At 38.4% G+C, this 21,656-nt stretch overlaps 1 protein-coding gene across 17 annotated transcripts in view; it reads right to left on the bottom strand.

Annotated features, from left to right (window-relative positions):
• Window positions 1-21,656, bottom strand: part of DGKI (diacylglycerol kinase iota) — a 448,494-nt gene that overhangs the window by 111,599 nt on the left and 315,239 nt on the right. For all 17 annotated transcript variants that reach the window (XM_035254659.3, XM_035254662.3, XM_035254663.3 and 14 more), the window contains one exon: window positions 15,468-15,568. In XM_035254659.3, coding sequence (XP_035110550.1) covers window positions 15,468-15,568 — 101 coding nt within the window. The remainder of the gene's footprint in view (window positions 1-15,467; window positions 15,569-21,656) is intronic.

The following is a 21,656-nucleotide window of genomic DNA, read 5'->3' as shown; positions in this document are numbered from 1 at the left end:
AAATACCTAATGCTATTGTAGGTGATGGGGTGATGGAGGCAACAAACCACAGTAAACCATATGACACATGTACACCTATGTAACAAAACTGCACGTTCTGCACATGTACCCCAGAACTTAAAGTATAACAACAACAACAAAAAAGAAACATCTTATCTCTGCCTAAAATTTTTTAAAAATGGGCAAAAGATCTAAATAAATGTCTGACCAAAAGAAAATAAGGACAACAAATATGTACCTCCAAAGATGCTTAACATCTTCTCGCAACAGAGAATTGCAAATTAAACAACAAAGATATCACTAGGCATCTAATAGAATAGCTAAAGTTAAAAAAAAAAAAAAAAACTAACACCACCAAATGCTCGTGGGGATGTGGAGCAATATGAACACTCATTAGCTGCTGGTGGAAATATGAAATGGCACAGCCACTTTGGAAGACAGCTTGGCAGTTTCTCACAAAACTAAACATATTCTTACCATGCGATCTAGCATCAGGCTCCTGGTTATTTACACAATGGAGTTGAAAATTATGTCCAAGTAAAAGCTGCACAAGAATGTTCATAGCATCTTTATTCATAACTACCAAAACTCAGAAGCAACCGCGATGTCCTTTGGTAGGTGAACAGGTAAACTGTGGTATGCCCAGAGAGTGGAATATTATTCAACAATAAAAAGAAATGAGCTATCAAGCAAAGACAAGACATGAGAGTATTTTAAATGAATATTGCTAAGTAAAAGATACCAATTTGAAAAGGCTACATAGTGTATAATTCCAATTACATGAAATTTTGGAAAAGGCAAAAACTATGGTGACAGTAAGAATCAGTGGTTGCTAAGGGCTGGGGAGATGAAGGGAGAAATGAAATATACAATACAAGGTACTTCTTGTGAAATATTCTGTATGATACAGTAATAGTGACTCCATGTCTCTCCACATTTGTAAAGACCCATAGAGTTACATGACCCAAGAGTGAATCCTAATGTAAACTACAGGCTTAGTTAATAATCACGTATCAGTACTGGCTCATCAACAGTAACAAATGAATCACACTAATGCAAGATGTTGATAAATGGGAGAACTGTGTGTGGACAGGTTAGGCTGTGGGAGGGTTGAGAGGATATATGAAATTATCTGTACTTTCTACTAAATTTTTCTGTAAATTTAAAACTGCTGAAAAAAAAAGTCTTAGTTTAAAAGAAACAGAAAAATCAAGAGAAAAGGAAAAGAAACTGTTCTGAGTTTCCTATAGACACTTAATCTAAAGGAAATGTAATACAGGAAGATTCAAAGACAAATGGAATCTTTCTTTTTACCTCATTAGTTCCAAACGTGCCAAGTTTATCAAGGAACTACAATTCTAACTTGATGGCTGATAATAATTAGATCGAATGGGTTTGCAATACACTATTTCAATCCAATTTTTTCCCTGCTGTGGGCAACAGGTCTGCCCACATCATCATTAACTTCCCACTGCTCACCTGGAGCCAAGGGGGACAACTAATAGGCACTTTAGCATTCAAAAGAAAACATAACATCCTAAGAACTTTATACCTTGCCATGCCATGCCATGCCTGGGACCTGTCAGCAGTTTCACAACTCCTAGTCTTTATGATTAAAAATAATTGTAAACATTGGATTCCCTAGCTTGAGCTAACCCAGGTCCTGTCGATAGTTAATTAAAAATGTCACCCGTGGCTGGGCACAGTGGCTCACACCTGTAATCCCAGCACTTTGGGAGACTGAGGTGGGAGGATCACGAGGTCAGGAGTTCAAGGCCAGCCTGGCCAATGTGGTGAAACCCTGTTTCTACAAAAAATACAAAAATTAGCTGGTGTGGTGGTGCGTGCCTGTAGACCCAGCTACTCAGAAGGCTGAGACAGAAAAATAGCTTGAACCCAGGAGGCAGAGGTTGCAGTGAGCTGAGATCATGCCACTGCACTCCAGCCTGGGTGACAGAGCGAGACTCCATCTCAAAAAAAAATGTCATCCACAAGATAAAAATAAATTATGTAGTTTTCATTGCATTCTATTCAAGGGTAAGATTTCTGAGTGCTTTCTAGAAACTAACAGATTCTCTAGAAATTTGGGTTTCCAAGTACAGATCAAATTCTGCTTTTTATCATGATGGTATAAGAGGGCAACCCAAGGAACATGCACCTCACTTAAAAAAAATCCTCTTAAATGCTTATGGCATTCAACATCTTGAATAACAATGCATGGCTTTTATTCTCATTTAATTTGGTAAATATATATTGTATATACAAGGGATTATGCCAGAATATTTTTCATGTCTATAAGTCATTCATTCAATCATTTTAGCAACCGAGTTTTAAGGACTTTCTAGTGCCAGAGACAGCTCTAGTGCCCCGAGTTGGTCACAGAATGTTGAGTAAGACATGGCACTCGCCCTCAAGGGGTTCACAGAGTTGGGAGAGGAGGGGAGTACTTGAAAACATCCTACTGACACTATCTTTGTAACAGGAATAGGATAGACATGGACTCCATGTGTTTAGAATCCAGAACAGCCACACATTCCCGAAGACCAGACATTGTTCCACAAAAAGTCGTGAAGAAAATAAGGTGGTTTGACAAAAGAAATAAGAGTTTTCCAGACAAAGAGAAATTATCTCAAACCACCCTTATACTCTAAGAAACCACAGCATGAAAAGAAGAAAAGAAAATGTTAAGCAATTTGGAAGGCAGGTAGGCACAGAGTAGAGTAGGGTGAGGCTAAGGCCTGAGGCTTGATTTTTATACTAAGTTGAGACTTTATTCACAAAAGGATGGGTAGATACTAACAGGTTTCCAACAGATGGTGATGGTCCCAGATGTACACTGACCAAAACAGACTTCATGTTTCCCTCAGCGTGATGACTTCAGACAGGTTTCTTCTTGACTATACGCCCCTGACCACTTGTTCCTTAGAGCATCTACTTTAGCAAACTTTCCATTGTAAATCCTTTCTCTGTCCCTTTGAGATGGATGTAAAATGTGCTCCCAGACTCATGCCAAATTTGACAACCCAAGAATGCCTTTCTCCAGGAGCTAGAAGCCATTTTTTTGAAATGTAAACATCATGAAAGACAGTCTCCCTCTCGCAGGCTCTGTGGGTGGCTAAGAGCCTAACAAATTATTCGTAATAAGAGAGCATCAACAAAAACAGATGTCTAATCAGAAGCAAAGGAAAAGAAAAACTGTTCTGAGTTTGCTGTAGACAGATACTTTGCTGATCAGATCATCCTGACATAGAACAACGATCAGTACCTATGTCGTTACTCATAGCATTCACACTACTCAGTAAGTCAAAAGGGTGGTGGAAATAAGGAACTACAAGTAAAACTCAAGGAGGAGAGACAGGGAACTGGAGAAAAGAAACAAATTCCTGAGGGAGGATGTAAAGACAAGTGGAATCTTTCCTTTCATTTTGTAAGTTCCAAATGTTCCACGGTTATCAGGAAATTACAATTCTTACTTGATGGCCAATAAGAATTAGATACAATGAGTTGGCAGTTGACCAACCTCCCCACAACATCATCCAGTAGTTTTCCACTAGCTCACCCCATTGCCTAAAAATCTCTCACCTTTTTCTTGGACAAGATGTTAGAAAAATCACTGGGAGTAATACGGAAGACAAATTGATGAAAAATAAGGTGAGTGGCTAGAGGATGTGTGAGGATGCTAATGCAGCCAATTAGATGAGCAATGGTGAATAGAGGAGTGGCAGGAAAGACAAGAAGGGAAGGGCATATGAGAGAGATATGAAGGCCAAGGAATCAACTCCTCTGTGGTCAATGGGACGGGAAGGGGGAAAAGGAGCAAGGGTGACTGTCAAGTCGTTTTGCATGGCTGTGGGAGTTACAACTTTCTGATACACTTACCTAACGCCATGGACTTATGGTCTGATGAGCTAGAGAGAGTGAAAAAGAGCAAAGAAAGCAGCAACAGAAAGAAACTGTGAAAGTAACATAAAATTAAGCAAAAACCGTGATGATGGAGGACAAAGACCACTTATCAATGCCTCAAAGGCAGTTCGATAACATCTAAAATATGAGAAAATGGTTTCTGAGTTAGAATGTGTTATAAACAGAATTGAGAAAAGAAGATTCTGAAGGCTGGAGAACAGAGAACAGGAGAGAGAGAAGGAAAGGGAACACTAACCTCCCCAGGTGCCCATCGAAGCCCAGCCCACAACCCTTAGGGAATTAACAACAGATCCTTTCCTTTTTCTCTTTCCCAATTATCAACATTCGGGACATGATAAACAGAAAAGCAGATGTGAGAAAGAAAATCCCAGGGAAAAAAGGAGATGTTAAAGCCTGGTCTTCTGAACAAAGACAAAAGTTGTCAGGTGGAGCAGGAGATCCCATCGCAAATGCTGTTTACAATGGCCTGACTTACTTTTTCCTATTTCTGATGACTGTGGTTCTCCAGGATCAACTATGGGGAGAAGGCCCAAATACCTCTCTTCTAATACACAGTAAAAACAAAAGATCCAGATCAAACAGTGCTATGAAATGTCATCCTCATCCAACTGAATATGTAAGTTTCATGACAATGATGTAATTGCCTATTTTTGATGAAGATACTTCCATTTCAAAGAAGGTTCCTAATGTTGCATGCAATAAAGTTCTAGTACAACAAGATGATCTATATAATTCCTAGGCACTTATTTCTGCTGTTAAATGTGATATAAGCTTTTAACTGTGAGGTCCTAGTATGCCCTTGACAATGAAAATGAATATTTATAAGATTCTTAGGTACAGGAAGAACCACTACTGATATTGACTGCCAGTGCTCAAGTACTTAGGAGGGAGATAACTTGACAGTGACATTGGAATCTTGGCCACATGGCCAGGCTAGCCAAATATATCTGAAAATCAAGATGAAATATTAAATGTCTGAAAGGAAAGATTCATAACCATACCTAAAACTTCAATACTTGAAATGATGATTAGATACACTGGTCCAAATCTTTCATAATTTCTATATCATGCTGTCTTACACTGTAGGGTGATAGGCAAGGTCACCAACAACTAGATGCTGGGGACACATTCAGTCATGCAGCCTGGAATTTCTCAGTTGATTAGATACGTGTGGAGAATTAATGACAGAATGATTTTCTAAAATCAGCTGAAGGGGCCCCAAGCCTCTTTCAGAAAGCAAAATGAGTAAACAAATTATACATGGACAGCTTCCATGAGGAGATGTGAAATAGGGCAGTCTCAAACAAACACATCTCTTGCAGCTGACAGCCTGGGGACATCTCTAATTCTGCTTATAGGTGACCCCAGGAGACTGGCAGTGGATCTGTGATTCAGGAAACCCAGTCAGTTTTAAGAAAGAATGTTTTCCACCAGTGTGAACTAGGAAAAGCCTGCAGTTTTTACCCATGTAACTAGTGCATAAAATTGTGGTTCTGAGTCAATCTGCAAAGATGTTATTTTCCAATTAGCTTACATCACTTCTGTCCTTGATTCTGTTTAGTTCAATCGATGGATTGCTCTTATTAGCAAAGGCTACATTTTAACAGTGAAGGAAGAAATGAATATATAAGAAATATACATCCTGTTGAGAATTAAACTCTGAAGTTTCCTCTGCTGACTACAGTGTCAGAGTAGAAATGACAGCCTGAAATTTAGATGGCTTTGTATTCAGGTTTCCACTTTTGATTTCTCCAATTCCACATTAAGAATGTTTGGCTTGGCAGTAATTCATCAGAAAGAACCTTTAAGGAAAGGTCAGCATTCACCTTTTAGGTTTCTACTTTGCTAATTCAGACACTTCTGAATAATCAATTTGTATTCCAATTCCCTGAATTTGGGACAGAAGAGAAATCGAGTCAAAAGATATAGAAAGAGAAAAACTTGAGGGCTATCGCTCATTTAAACTTAATTTCCAATACATAGAACAATCTTTGATACATAGTAGGTGTTCAACAGATAGTGGTTATATGAAGAGTCGAATGAATGAACTCAAGGATTTTGGTATAAGGGTGGCTCCTTCCTGGCCTTAGTTCAAAAATTAGGTGCTGAGTTATTGATACATAGCAAGACTCTGCTTTCGGAACTGAAGCACTGCATTCAGATCCGTGTTAGGATTGAGGCATTCATTCTCCTAGATGCTGAAAGTTTGCTGACAGTGCACAGCTGAGTCCTTCTCCAGAAAGGATGCTACCTCACTCTGGGTTTATCCCCTTCCAGGGCAGAGCCTTATCTGTACTCAATAAACCTTGCCTCAATTTAGAAAACTCACAATGGCTGTCCCAGGTTCAAAGATCCCTGCGGGTGTCCTTTGTTGTGACTACATTAAAGCTCAACTTCTCCCTCTTCGTGGTCCCACTTTTCTCACCCTGCACAGCTGTGGTTCCCTCTTGGAAAATCCCCAATAAAACCCTTGCACACAAAACTCAGTCTCAGAGCCTGTTTCCCAGGACACCCAACCGATGACAATAACTATGACCCTAAATTCTTATGTCTTTATAAAGAAGTAGGCTGTATACTAGAAAGTGTCCTGGATTAAGAAATAAAACATAATTTCTTATTAAAATCCCGTCACAGCAATGTAAACCTGTGTGAGGCAATCTTAAGTGTCCTTGTGATGATGCATGTGGCCAGTGTACAGAAAAGCCCTCTGTAAACCATGAAGCCCTATGCAATTATGGGGTGTTAATATTTATCATTAAACATGATAGTTGTGACTCTGCAATGGCCAACACTGCACTAGTCACACATCAGCAAAATGAATGAAAGTAATAATTTCATGCAAAGGTCTTAGAAGAAAGTCTTCAAAGGGAAGTCTAACTACCACCTGAGCTTATATCCAGAGTAGTCAACCTGGTAAGATAGTAACCAAATGGATTAGGCTGGTCCAAAATAGTAAGAGTTGCCCATAATTTTGAGTATGTGTTACATAAAATAAACCAATGAAAAGGGAAAATAATCTTTCTGGCAGAGGCTTAAGGATGCACCTGCAGTTGATTTCTCATTCCCAAAGGCTAAGTTTTAGCAGTGGAAGAAGGATCAAACATCATCAGCAGCGCTTTAGGACCATTTCCTTGTCTGAAATCTAACATTATTAACTTCTAATACAGCACAGCTCCAGAGCATGTTTAAATTTCTTATAAATAAAGAAAGCCTTTAGGTCATAAAAAGAAATAGATGGCAAAGAAGTTGATATTAAAAATAAGATTATATTTCAGCCCAATATTCCCCTGGCATCAGAGTCCTTTAAAATTAGAAAGACATAGAGTAGGCTCATCTATCAACCAAGACAGCCAGAAACTATCAAGTCAGGCTCTATCTGCTTACAAAAAAAACTATAAATTCAATGATCCACTTCTAAAGTAAAGCTCAGCAATTCTGCCCAACCCTCCCACTGTCTCTCTCCTGAAGCTATTTCAACCCTTCTTTTTTTCCAGAACATTGGTACTATCCATTTCTAACTTTCAACTAGTAGGCTTGCTTCTTATTTTACTGAGAAAATAAAAGCAATCAGAATAGAACTTCTCCCTAGCACCAAGTGCACCAAGTACACCAAGCTGTCTGTATCCAGACTCATTCCTCTGCCTTCTCTCACTGTTCCCTGGGGGAACCTACCCCACATTCCTGCCCACAACCTTCCACTGCTCACTAGGTTCTATCTCACCACCTACTCAAAGGCACTGCTCCTGCAGTTAGCCTCTTATGAATCAAGTCCTCTCTTTGGTAAATTGGTCCCACCAGCATACATACCTGCTGTACTATCTTAAATTTTTTTTAAATCCTCCTTTGATTCTACTATATTCTTTCCCAGTGATCAACCCATGTCTTTCCATCTTTTTTTTAAAAAGAGCCTTCTTTGATTCTACCACATTCTTTCCAGTCATTAACCCACATCTTCCCTTTGTTTTGTAGTTAAATACCTCAAAAGGGCAATCTGTGCTGAATTATAGCCATATGTCATTTAATAAAAGGGGTATGTTTTGAGAAATGTGTCACTAGGTGATTTCTGCATCATGTGAATGTTATAGAGTGTATACAGACCTAGATGGAATCCCCTACTACACACCTAGGCTACATGGTATACTCTGTAGCTCCTAGGCTACAAACCTATACAGCATGTTACTGTACTCAATACTGTAGGCAATTGTAAAACAATGGCATTTGGGTATCTAAAATATCTAAACATAGAAAAGGTAGAGTAAAACTACGATATTGGAATTTCACGAGACCACTGTTGTACATGCAGTCCATCACTGATCACGATGTCATTATGCAGCACACAACCAATTTTGCTTGATCCCATTTGCACACAAATTATCTCTATGCACCTTCACCTTTTTCACTCCACAATCTCATGAAGCTACTACTAACTACGCCCCACCCCAATCCAACTACCAATTCTTAGTGTGTGTCTTACTCAACCTCTCTGAAATGCTGAGAGCTAGACAGCTTGTATGAGATGTGTTTCTTCTCTTGGAGTCCAACGACAGCTCTCCTCCTGCTTCTGCAGCTAACTGTAGGCTCCTCCTTGGTCTTTCTCCTCCTTGGTCTCCTTTGCTGAATTCTCTGCATCTTGCCTACCTCTATTTACCAAGTTACTGAGGTGAAAATCTCAGAGGCAACTGAATCATTTTGCCCTTTTAGGCATTACAGCTAATCCATCATCTCATCTACCAGCATTACCTCCAAAATATGTCCAGAGTCTAACTGATTCTCTCCAACTCTATTACTTTATTAACTCCCTGATTCCTACTGCCTGTGAACTAGAGTATCATATTAGCCTGGCACCTGCTGTCCTATTTCCATCATTGCAACCTGACAATTCTCTACCTAGTAGCCAAATTTATCTAAAATAAATTCAGGTATGATACACTCCTCAGATAGTTCCAATACCTTCTCATCACACTATGAATAAAAGCCAAAGCCCTTTCCGTGGTCTATAAGCCCTCTCCATATGCTGACCCTTCTAAATAACTTTCTGACTCTCCATTCAACTAGGAGGTTCCAGTCACATGGACATCCCTTGCCATTCATTAAAAATACTGAGGATGCTTGGCCTTGGAACTCGCCATTCCCTCTGCCTGGGGATACTCTTCTAGAAATCCACACATGCATTCGCTCTTTCTGTTCTGGTCTCTGTTTAAATGTCACTTCTTCAGAAAGTCTCTTGCTGACCATTTTATCAAAAACAGAATCCTCTTCACTGTTCTGCTTTATTTTCCTTCATAGCACTTGCTGCCATATTGTATTATTTATTCGTCTGTCTCTCCACTGGAGCATAAGCCTTATGAGGGCAAGCACTCTTCAGGGTCCCCATTACTTGAAATGCTACTAGAAAGATGATAAGCAATTAATATGTGTTCAGTTTATGAATGGATGTTTTATTTGAGGTTGGAGGAAGATCTAAAAACAGTAACTTGTCCAACAAGCCTGAGTATGATAAACTAAGTCAAAGTCAGTTTAAACGTAAAAAGACATTTGAAACGGAATCATGAAAGACTGAAATATAAATTTTTACTTACGTTATTAAAGATATTTATATGAAAAATAAGAACTACTTGGAGGAAACAGAAAACACAGTGATTAAATAAGTATTCAAAATGCCAGCCCTCAGACAGTTTTCTGTGCCTCAATTGCTTTATATGTGAAATGAGAATAACAATACTATCTATCACACTGGGAGTGAGGAAAATTAAATCACACAGTAAGTGTAGAAAAGGCATTTCCTGACTCTTAGCAGGAGTACAATGTGTGCTAACCATTATGACTATTACATTTTTAATAAAATGATAAATGTAAGATATAGACAAGAGATAGGAAAAGAGAGTAAAAATCTAAATACAAAACTCGGGGTAAACATCAAATCATGAAAATAGGAATAAACATAAACATCTTTCAAAACAGGAAGGACAATGCCCTTCAGAGGTCAAATTGACATCATTTAACTTCTCAGACAGATTTCAAATTGGAAAGCCTACCTCCACCAAATGGAGGCCTAATCTCCACTGAACAGCCCTGTTGCCAACTTGTTAAATGAGGGGGAAAGATTCAATTTTAGATGAAGCTATTGATAGGAAAAAGAAATCAGTGCTTTTAGCAAACTCGTGAAACACAATGTACTTACATGGTTTTCTAATGCTTATACCCATTATGAATGAGGTTGGAGCTTTAAAAACTCTACTAAGGAAATATGCCAGTGAAAACATTTAATCCTATGTAATTTCTATAAAACTAAACATTTAGTATATTATAATTGTTCTTAAGAAATGCCCAGTTTAACTACTGCATTTGGCAGATAAGGAAACAGAAGCCTGAAGAAGACAAATGCATTGCCCAAGGTCGTACACCTAATTAGTGGTTAGACTGGCTTTTCTCATTCTTGCTTATATATTTTATCTCTTTCTTTCATTATTTAAGTGACGTTTGCTAGAAAAATAGGTACAGAATGTTTATAGCCCCATCACAGTTATTATCACATTTTAAAAAAAGAAAAGAAAGAAAGCTCCAGACAATCAGGAACTAATCCTACTTTTTTTTCTTCTAATCACTGTTTGCTCACAGTAAGGACTCAATAAATGTGTACTGAATAAATTATATTGTAATGTTGGATTTTCTAGTTTTATCTTTCAGTGACTAACATCTAGTACAGTATGGTATAGATCTAGTATATCTGATATATAACTAATGCAAATATGTAATTATTGAACGTATAAATGCATGAATGGTTGAATGGCTCCACCATTTAGGCATAGTTAACAAATTCAGTTGAGTTCAAACATGCAAACTGGAAACAATTTTAAAAATCCAGTGGTCTACCTCCTCTGCTCCTTTTGAAAGTAGGTTAGACTTAGTGACGTACTCCTAAAGAATAGAGTAGGGAAGGAGGAAAATTGTAACTCTATGGTGGAGGAACTTGGCAAATACCACCTTTACCAAATGATCAGGTTAATATCACCAAGGATATCATGTGGATATCATATCAAGTCTTGACATGATGAGACAAAAAGCGTGCTTCACCTCTACAGTATTCTTTCCAAAAGCCCATAAATCCAGTCCAATTATGAGTAAAACAACAGACAAAGCCAGAATGGAGGATATTCTACAGGAAGCAGTAATCCCCACAAAACAACTAAGGTTATTTAAAAAAAAAAAAAAGGAAACACAGAAATGGTTACAGATCAAAAGAGACTAGTAAGACACGCCAACTCAGTGCAATATGGTATCCTGGACTTGATCCTAGGATAGAAACCCTATAAGTGTAGTTAATAGTAATGTAGCAACATTGGTTTCTTTGACAAATACACCATAGTAATGTAAAGTGTTTAACAATGAGAAAAACTGGGGGAGGAATATACACGAATGCCCTGTATTATCTTTGTAACTTTTTGTAAATCTAAAATTCTTCTAAAATAAAAATTTATTTAAAAAGATTCAGTGGTAGATAACAGATGACACACTTAAGAGAATATATTAGGACTTAAGGAAGGACATTTGCAGGTAAACATCCAGACCATCCTATATGGGCATACAGTATTTACACGCTTCATAGATTTAAATACCTTATTATTATAGCAGATGCTTATATGACAAAATAAAATTAAATTCAATTATTTAGTTACATTTTCTTCCCATAATCTTTCTGTGATATTTACGAGTATTTTCAATTCGATTTTTGAAAGTAAGAAAGTGAGTTGGAGGGTGGTGGTGTTTGCAGTTTGCAGTGAGCTGCCTCAAGCCGGGAAGGGTTCTGTCTAGAGGAAGTCAGCCTCTATGGTCTCCTTGGAGCCTGGCTTTGCGGACTTGCGGGCTGTTGAGCAGTGTGACAGCAGGCCCCCTTTTACACAACAACCACAAGCATCAGAGCTACCGTCTTCAGAGAGCACACTACTGTGCCAGACTTCACAACATGGGTTCCATATACGGCATTACATTGAACCCTCAGCACTGAATGGGGTTATAACTATATCTTCATTTTACAGATGAGAGACTTGATCATCAGAGAAATTAAATGACTTTCTCAAGGTTGCAACTAAGATTCAAACACCAAAACTTCTGACTTTTCTACTAAATCACCAAACAAGAAAATTCCATTAGGGCAAATGCTTAACTAAATACCTAGTTAGGATACAATCCTTGTATCATTACTGTTAATCAATGTATTGATCTATTACACATTATACATTATATATATCCACATAATACTGAACTATACTGAGATTATGTATGTAAAGGCATACATGTCAAACACTATATTTGATATACAACAAATGTTCATTCCCTGTCCTTACAAACATCTGCTTTCAGTTGGCTCCAACCTGGTTTTTACTGCTTATATTTTAAAGCCTAGGTTTGTGGAAGTTATCATGGCCATTTAAGAGTGCAGGTAAACTGATGCCCAAAGTGTTTAACCAGTTTGCATAGGAATAGAGTTAAATTCTGGAAAATATCAAATTTTCCCTGATTTTTAAAAAATACATCATATGTTAATGAATCTCTTCTGGGGTTAGAAATATAACAGATATTTTAAAACATCTTATCCTTTGCCTAGATTACAGGATTATAAGCTCTATTAAGGGCCCACTTGTAGAGTTTCTGTTTATGAGATTGATTTTCTGATATCATTATTACAGATTTGCTTTAATTTTTTAAAATATGGCCACTGTCTCTTTATGTTGTACCTCTTAAGTTGAATAGACTGTCCCCTCTTGCAAACCACAAACAACTATTATCTGCGGGTTGATACATCTTATATAGTATGGAAGACTTTTGGTGTCTTACATAAGTCTGAAATTTACCAAAAAGAGCTGAGGGACAGATTGACAAAGACTATCTTTTTCCAGGATATTACTTTAGAAGGATTGTCCCCCAGTGAGATGGGGCTAAATGGAAGAGGGACAGGAAATACCTGAAAGAGTAGAGTGATCGCATTATAGACAGAAGAAGGGCTTTGTTAGATGACAAACGTGAGCTTATTATCTAATGTGAACAATAAGCAAGATTCTGCTAAACAGTGATGGCAAAGAACCACATTCTGCCTGGAGATATCACTTGGTGCGCCATCAAGAAAGGGAACTAACTTCAAACGCAGTACCACACTACTGCTCTAGCTCAGACTTTGGTGACAATAAATATGCCCTAAGAGGATTCACTCTCTTTGTTCTGGGATGTAGATCAGAGTCCATTCCTAGAGTCCCTTTTATCTAAATGTGTTGTGCAAACTTCATGTAATTAATGCTTCTGAAACAACATTTATTTTGGTATGCACCTCATAGATGAACTTAAACTTGTTTTCATCTTTATACTCAGTTTGAGCCCTGTCAGCCTTCCATGAATCTGTAATCTATTTCAAGTTGGAATCAGGCAAATGAGCAAAGGTTAGTAGGAGTGAATCCAGAAGCTCAAAGGATAAACTTTCCTGAATAACTACAGGTTAGAAGTACCATCACCTTATATTAAAAGTAGAATGATTGAGTTGGTCACTTTTACTTCCAATCCTTTGTTTTCTTCCAATCTAAATCTTTGGAATGAGTTTTAAAATCTTTAGAATAACTCTTTTATCCCCTTTTTGAGAATTTCTTTGTTCTTTGGCGTTCCAAAGACACTGTTGAATTTATTTGGCTTGCATTTATGCCATTGCCTCCCCCCATTTGACTTAAGAAGTTTCTTCACATAGAAATTTTATCACATATGCTGAGTAGAGCACTTGCCAGAAAATGTCATCTTCTTGGAAAAGCTCAAATCACAATTACCTCCAGCAATGGTGGACAGATAATGCCAAGGAAAAGATAGAACAGATAATTGAAAGCTACAGATAAGCTTCAAATCTCATTTCAGCTAAAAATTTCAAATGTGTCCCCACTCCAAACAGAATTTCTTCAGAGTTGATAGTAAGCTGCAAAATATTACTTGAGATCTGTTATCTTCTTTTAGGAACTGTTAGCTATTTGCTTGGGAACTTAAAACAAGAAAGAACATAAAACCCTCTTCTTCATGATAAGTAACCATTAGAAGTCAATTTAATTTACATTGTAGCTATGCTCCCCATCGAAAAAATATATGTCCATTACTTTAGGAGTCAAATTAGATTATATACTAGTCTATCATGTATAAACTCATTTATATTAGAAAATGGAATATATTGTTTACAGAAGAAAGAAATAAAGAGGTTTGGGGAATTGCTCCTCTTCCAGCTCAGACTTTCCTGTCCAAGGAAATGAGGATAAGGTATGGAAGTGAGAAGGCTGGGGAGAAACTAACAGGTATTGATGTCTAAGGAAGATAACGTCAAGGATCAAGGAATCTGAAGCAGCTGAGAGAATTAAGAAAGAAAATTCACACCAAATTCTCTAGTAGATTCAGTGATTAGACTACAAGGAGTATGGAGCCTCATCTTGTGCCAATTCCAGATTGTAGAACCCTCTGTACCCACCCCTAGGATTATCCTTGGACCTCAGAATTTCCATCCACTAAAGCTTACTTCAGATCACTCTCAGAAACCAGAGTTCAGAAGTCTTTCCTACTATTAATCCTGCCAGTTTTAACTATTTTCCTCTTTTACACAGGTAGGCAGGTCTATGCTTAGAGATCATTTGGGGATGGGGTTCATAAGTCTTGGGTTCTATATAAAAGTCATTTCTTTCTATCAGCATCATTGCCTATTCCTTTGGACACCAGTTTTCCTTATCTTCTCTGACTTTATTGCAGTTCACTATCGGCCCCCACCATTATGCAGGAACCAAGAACCCTAATATTTAACACTCCCATGGTCTTAACTTCTTCTATTTTAACCAATTACCTCATAAATTATAAGAGATTTAAAACAGTGACCAGAATGTAAAAAGTGTCCAATACATACTGATTGACTAGCGAGATGAACTAACAATCAGCTATGTATTCAAAGAAGCATACAGAAAATACAAACCTGGAGAAGTAATTCATATATTGACTCAAATGCATATTTCAAAAATAATGGCACTTGATCATCAATGAATCACTTTTTCATCACAACATTCCATATCCTGTGGGCCCTTCTCTGACATTATATAATAGCATAGTATCTAGAAGTGCTGAATGTGCTTCTTTGCCACCTACGTGAAGAATGAGGGAAGTGTTTGATAACGCAGTCTCCAGGAAGAGACTTGTGCTGTCTCAAGAGTTTTCTGGATGGTGCTGTACCACTGGTATCACCAATTATTTTGCTTTCCTCATTTCAGGCAAATCTGAGACTAAAGTGGTGAATAAGCCAAGAGATCTTGACTTGGCATCCACAGCTGAGTGATTTTACTCGTCTGCTTTCCTTTTCCAGTTCCTTTTCCTGTAGCCCATACATTATCACTTGGAGCTCACCTGTTACTATGTTTCACTTCACTTCTCTAACCATGATTTTTCAGGCACAAGGATAAGTGAATTTACCCATCAAACCCAGCAAGATCAAGAAGCTGAAGATAAGCTGATTGCATGAAATCAATTAGGCACTTCCAACTTACAAGCTTCCCGGAGTTTCTCTTTGTCATAGTGGAATCCTTCATAGTCTTGTAAACTGATTTTGTTCACCCGGATCCTCAGACGATCTGGGACAGACTGGGGACTGCAAAACAAGAACCGAGTGGTCAGATACAAACGGGAGAGCGGAATTGGTAGCCATGCACCTTGAGGACTAAGGGCAATATTGTCTCTTCCGGTTTAGAAGGAAGAGTCCACATTCAAACTGGAAAGGAGGGTTTCTTACCAGAATTCCACAATTATCTAGAGAACATTTCTCCAGAAACCAAACGTTTCTGGAATTTATATAGGAATGTGGCAATACGCAGAAGGAACCTTTGGAGACCACTTTTATATCATATTTTCTATTGATTTTTTAAAAAACATTTAATAAGACCATGTGTTTGTTACATAATATATTAGATTCAGCGAATCTGAAATGGTGGGATGTGGAGTGGAGCTGTAAGAACCACAGGCAAATATGCATATCACAATGAGACACAGTTAGGGGCAGTCTGACCCTCAGAGAGAGGGAAAAACTGTTTTTGAAAAGCAGACCACGAGTTCAGAAGGCACAGGGTGGAGGCTGAAGTACCTCTGCACAGCTCAATAGCCTCTGACAGCACCTCTCAGTCAAAGCATATTACAATATACACCACTTGTGATGGTGCCTCTGAGCATTCCAAAATGAAGAAAAATGTTTAAATATGTACAATGTCCTTTCTGTAGGAAGAGAATGAACTGTGTAACTCATTTTAAAAGAATTCAGTGCATACTGGTTCCAGACACATATTAAAAAATAAAATGGTGCAGTATCAAACTTTCTGAACCCCCTATTCATTCCCCAAAAGCCTATAACTCAACTTCTTGGATTTTTAAAGTGATATTTTGAAAGTAGTTTAAGCTGGGATATTAGTTGAGTGGAATAATTTGGTTTTCACCCCCAAGATGGATTGATACATTTCTTCAATATATTAATATAACACAATACCTACTTGTCTTTGAATACTACCTTATACCGGGATTTCATTGGTTGAAAGGTTTGTTTCTCATTTTTTATATTAAATGGTGATAAAAGTCACCACTGACTAAAGTCATGGCTAAAGTAAAAAGAATGGCATTATTCTTTAATTTGATCCTGTAAAGGAGGAAAGGGAAGGAAAGAAGGAAACAGAGAGAAATAAATAAAATAGGAAAAAGAAAAAGAGAGGGAGAGAGGGAGAAGGGAGGAAAAGAGGGAATGAGGCAAGGAAGGAAAACAAGAAAGATAAGAAGAACAGATAAAAGAAGGAAGTAATATGTCTACAATATTAGGAATCCTCTCTCTACCTTCACTTCAAACACACACACGCAGAAACACAGACGCATATCCATTTAATTTCACTAAAACTCTGAAGAGGGACTGAAAAAATAATGTAATCTCATTTTCTAAACCTCATTTGTCTAAAACCTCATTTTAGTGCAAAGTACAGTAATTCCCTCCATATGGAATCCCACTTTACTCACCCAAAATAACACACACATATCAAACTATAGATACACATCAGCACACTCACACATGGTACATAACACACACACACACACACACACACACACACACACACACACCTCAAGATTTAAACTGTGGCTATTTTTTTTTTTTTTTTTTTTTTTTTTTTTTGAGACGGAGTTTTGCTCGTTACCCAGGCTGGAGTGCAATGGCGCAATCTCGGCTCACTGCAACCTCCGCCTCCTGGGTTCAGGCAATTCTACTGCCTCAGCCTCCCAAGTAGCTGGGATTACAGGCATGCACCACCATGCCCAGCTAATTTTTCATATTTTTAGTAGGGGCGGGGTTTCACCATGTTGACCAGGATGGTCTTGATCTCTTGACCTCGTGATCCACCCACCTCGGCCTCCCAAAGTGCTGGAATTACAGGTGTGAGCCAAACTGTGGCTATTTTAAAGTGTAGATATATGTGCACAAATTCTAAAGAGAGATGGTTGACAGGTAAAAAAGTCTGAGGTTCACTGGCTTAACACACAGTATAAAACTGGAGATGGATATTTCTGGGGGAAATTTCAAAAGACATACTCAACAGGTATATTGATCCATCACTCAAAGTGTGTTTGTTGGGTGCTTACTTTGTATTGCCACTGTGCTGGATATCAAAAAGGTATTGATGAATAAAGCCAGAGCATTTAAGTTGTGAGGGAATAGCTTGACAGTATATTTGCAGATACAGACCTTGAATATAATAAAAACTCATAATATTATTTATAGGTAGGGAAACTGAGGTTCAGAAAGGTGAAGTGATTTTAAGGTCACATAGCTACTAAGCAGCAGTGTGGAATGCAAAGCCTTGGACACTTCACTCATCAATTTCATGATCTTTCTCTGCTTCTATGAGGAGTTCAGACCCTCTTGTCAATGGATAAATACCAAGAATCCTATGGATTTGATAGCAAAGCTATAAAGTCTGGATTAGCAGAGTCTGATGATCTCTGTGTGCTGCTCAGACTTCTTTATCAATAAACAATCATCAGGCGGGGTGGTTAAGTAAACAAGAGAACACAGGGCAGAGAGTACAAATCAATGTGTAGGTCTTTATTCATTTAGAGGGAAGTGTGGCATCAACGTGCTGTGAAGTGAAAAAAGGGCTTATGCCATATATGATCACATGCATTTCTTCATGCACTTCTCTTGCATATGCAAACTCCTAACGTCCACAGTTTATATTAAGGAGCTTATGCCATATATAATCATATATGCATATAATCACATATAATCATATATGCATATAATCACATATAATCATATATGGCATAAGCTCCTTAATATAAACTGTGGACGTTAGGAGTTTGTATATGCAAGAGAAGTGCATGGAGAAATGGCCAACAAGCTGTTCCAAGTGGTTATCTCTGCGTGGTAGAACCTGGTGATTATTTCACATCGAGAACAATTTTTAAAGAACTAATACAGTTATTTTAAAAGCATGTCCATGTGTAAATAAATGATAACTCAGGACAAGAATAAAAATAAGGCCCATAGTAAAGAGTGTTAGGAATTAGATGCAAATAGGGAAGAAAAAACTTACACAATTAACAGAGTGACCACAGAGTGTTCACAACAGATTTTTATCCCCAAATTAAGGGGTCTGGTAATCCTTTTATTTCCAAGTTCACTCAATTGACCTGCAAAGATTGTGATCAGAAAATATTTTTCTGAACACATAGCAGATAAGGGGAAAGTTGGAACCATAGAATGTAGTGGCCTATCGGACTCTAATAGAAGCTGGGGGACAGAGGTTGAATGCACTCTACCTAAGCAATTTTTTGAGATAACAGTAAACCTAATGGCAGTGGGCTTCAGTCTTCTCTACTGCGCTGGAGGTGTCAGGACTAAGACCTTACTAGAGCAGTAGTTGCGAACGGGAAATGAGATTTGGAGAATGACTGATGACCAATTCCTACATCCGCCCTCCTGGAGTTCCCTGAATTGGGGCATACCAGTGTGTATCCCCTTTCTCAAAGCCCATAAATTGGCTGCTCCCTGTCCACACGCAGCTACCTCCCAGGTTCTCATCTACACCCTCTGACTCCAACCCATGCACTGTTGTCTCCTTAACCTCTGGCAGCCCAGTACTCTTCCCTAACTTCCAGGGGGCACACTATGGCATACAACAGACACTATCATTTGAATCAAACTTTACAGATCCCAAATGAATTCACATATTATCTCAGTTCATCTCCAGAATGATCAACTAAACAAGACAGAAGAAAACAAAGACTCTCACTAATTACCGCTTAAGAAGACTATAAATTGTTCTACTATAAGGACACATGTACACGAATGTTCATTGCAGCACTGTTTACAATAGCAAAGACCTGGAATCAACCCAAATGCCCATTGATAATAGACTGGATTGGAAAAATGTGGCACATATACACCATGGAATATTATGCAGCAATCAGAAATGATGAGTTCGTGTCGTTTGTAGGGACATGGATGAATCTGGAGAACATCCTCCTCAGCAAACTGACACAAGAACAGAAAATGAAACACCGCATATTCTCACTCATAGGTGGGTGACGAAAAATGAGAACACATGGACACAGAAAGGGGAGTACTAAACACTGAGGTCTATTGGGGGGAAAAGGGGAGGGCCAGTGGGAGGGGTGGTGGGGAGGGATAGCCTGGGGAGAAATGCCAAATGTGGGTGAAGGGGAGAAGAAAAGCAAAGCACACTGCCATGTGTGTACCTACGCAACTGTCTTGCATGCTCTGCTCATGTACCCCAAAACCTATAATCCAATAAAAATTTAAAAAAAAAAAGACTTTTTCCCACCCACCTTCCTACACATTCGCTCTCTGCTCTCAGCACCCATCTTTCTCCAACAATCTACAACACTTCCCACTTTCCCACTAGCAGCAGCTTCCTTCAACCCAGTCTTTTGAGCAGGATATCTGTTTTTTATTTTTAATCTCCTATCAAAATATAACCCAGTTGAGACCCATCAGTAAATTTGGGGACATTAGACCCTAGGGTCCATAATGGAAAACCTTCTTGAATCATTTGCAACCCTGGTGTAAACAGCTGGTATGCGAAGCAACACAGCAAAGTGGTGAGGAGCTCAGGTTCCAAGTCAGATTGCCCAGATTTGAAGTAAAATTCTTCCAGTTCTTAGTTAATCAGGAAACTCTGTGCTTCAGTTTCCTCATCAGTAAAGTGGAGATAAGAACAATATCCACCTCACAGCCATATTAACAGAATTAAATGAGTCTATTTGTGTGATATGCTTAGTGAAATGCCTGGCACATTGTCAGTGCTCAATAGATATTAACTATTATCATTATGATAAATATTCTGAAAATTTCTCTCCTACATAAGGTTCTGATTAATAATCAGCAGCATTTGCTGCTGCCGCCAGATATTGGAAGATGTTTAGAGCACATAAGGAACCTCTCTAAACATATCTGACAAGGTGCTGGGCTTCCTCTGAGGGAAGACTGTCTAGCTTGGCTGGTGGCATGACATTTTACACTTCTGGGTCCTCTTACACCTGGTATTTTAAAAGGCCAACTAAAAACATGAAAACAGACAGACAACTAGAACATGGGGGAGTGGGGGGATGTGCATAGAGATTAAATGAAAGCCAAGTAATTCAATTTCATACCTTTATGTCAAAATATATTAGTGTCCTATTAATGGCTGACTGAAGGTAGAGGATGACAAAGCTGTTCTTTAGAGTCTAGGGAATAGCACTGTCATTAGTTTGCTAACATTAAATTTTGTCTGTGAAGTTAGTAGAGCATAGAAGAGACAACGTGGGTGGATAAAAATAAATTCGCCTTCCTGCTAACATCTGCCACAAGCCACTGCCATACTGATTAGGATCAGAGGTTCCAAACTGGGCTTCCACGGAGCATCTCAAACTCCCTAGAAGGGATTCAGCAGTCTGTGAATTCCCTTTCATATTGGGGTAGTGACCTCAACCTGTCACCTTAGTGAGAAGGAGACAGGTTGAGGTCACCGTGATTGAGATCCTTATGCAGAATGGAAGTTAATGGCTCTGGATTGAATTCCCAATGTCTCCTATGAACACCTTCTTGGGAACCATAATAAGAGCACTTGTTGAATCACTCAGGTGGGTTTCCGGTAACCTCCATACCACAGCTTTCAACATCCATGTTATACACACCTTTTGCCCTGAGACGTTGGAACAGAGGTGGACTGACATTCCATCAAGATGACTCCCTGAACACTCACTGCTCTTCAATTTACACCTAATTCTTACTATTCTCTGCTCTCCTGTAGATGTTGCCAATAGCTTCTTTTGCAATTGGTCCCATGTCGAATTTCAACCCATCAGAGTCATACTCCTCCCTAGTACCCTCAAATGTTTTCCTCCTTTTGATCAATTTCTTTAGTTCACACTATTTCTCTCAGACTGATAAGAGATGCCTCTCATCCAATCTCCCACCCAGGCCTAATCTCTCTATGGATAAGATGGATGAGCTGAGTGTTTTGGGTTCTCCAGAGTCACTTTTAAACCATGGACCCCACATAACTCATTCTCTCATTGGAAACATGAATTCTATAGGAGTGATATTCTTTAATATTAAGACATGATAGCAAGTGGGTAAAGCAAGATGTATTGTCAGAAAAATTTTAGTTCCAATCTAATTGGTCAGAACTCTAAAGTACTTTCTT

This window comes from Callithrix jacchus, chromosome 11 (assembly GCF_049354715.1).
Source record: "Callithrix jacchus isolate 240 chromosome 11, calJac240_pri, whole genome shotgun sequence".
Taxonomy (NCBI): Eukaryota; Metazoa; Chordata; class Mammalia; order Primates; family Cebidae; genus Callithrix; species Callithrix jacchus.
Note: the sequence above shows the minus strand (reverse complement) of the source record. Positions and strands in the feature narration are given on the sequence as shown.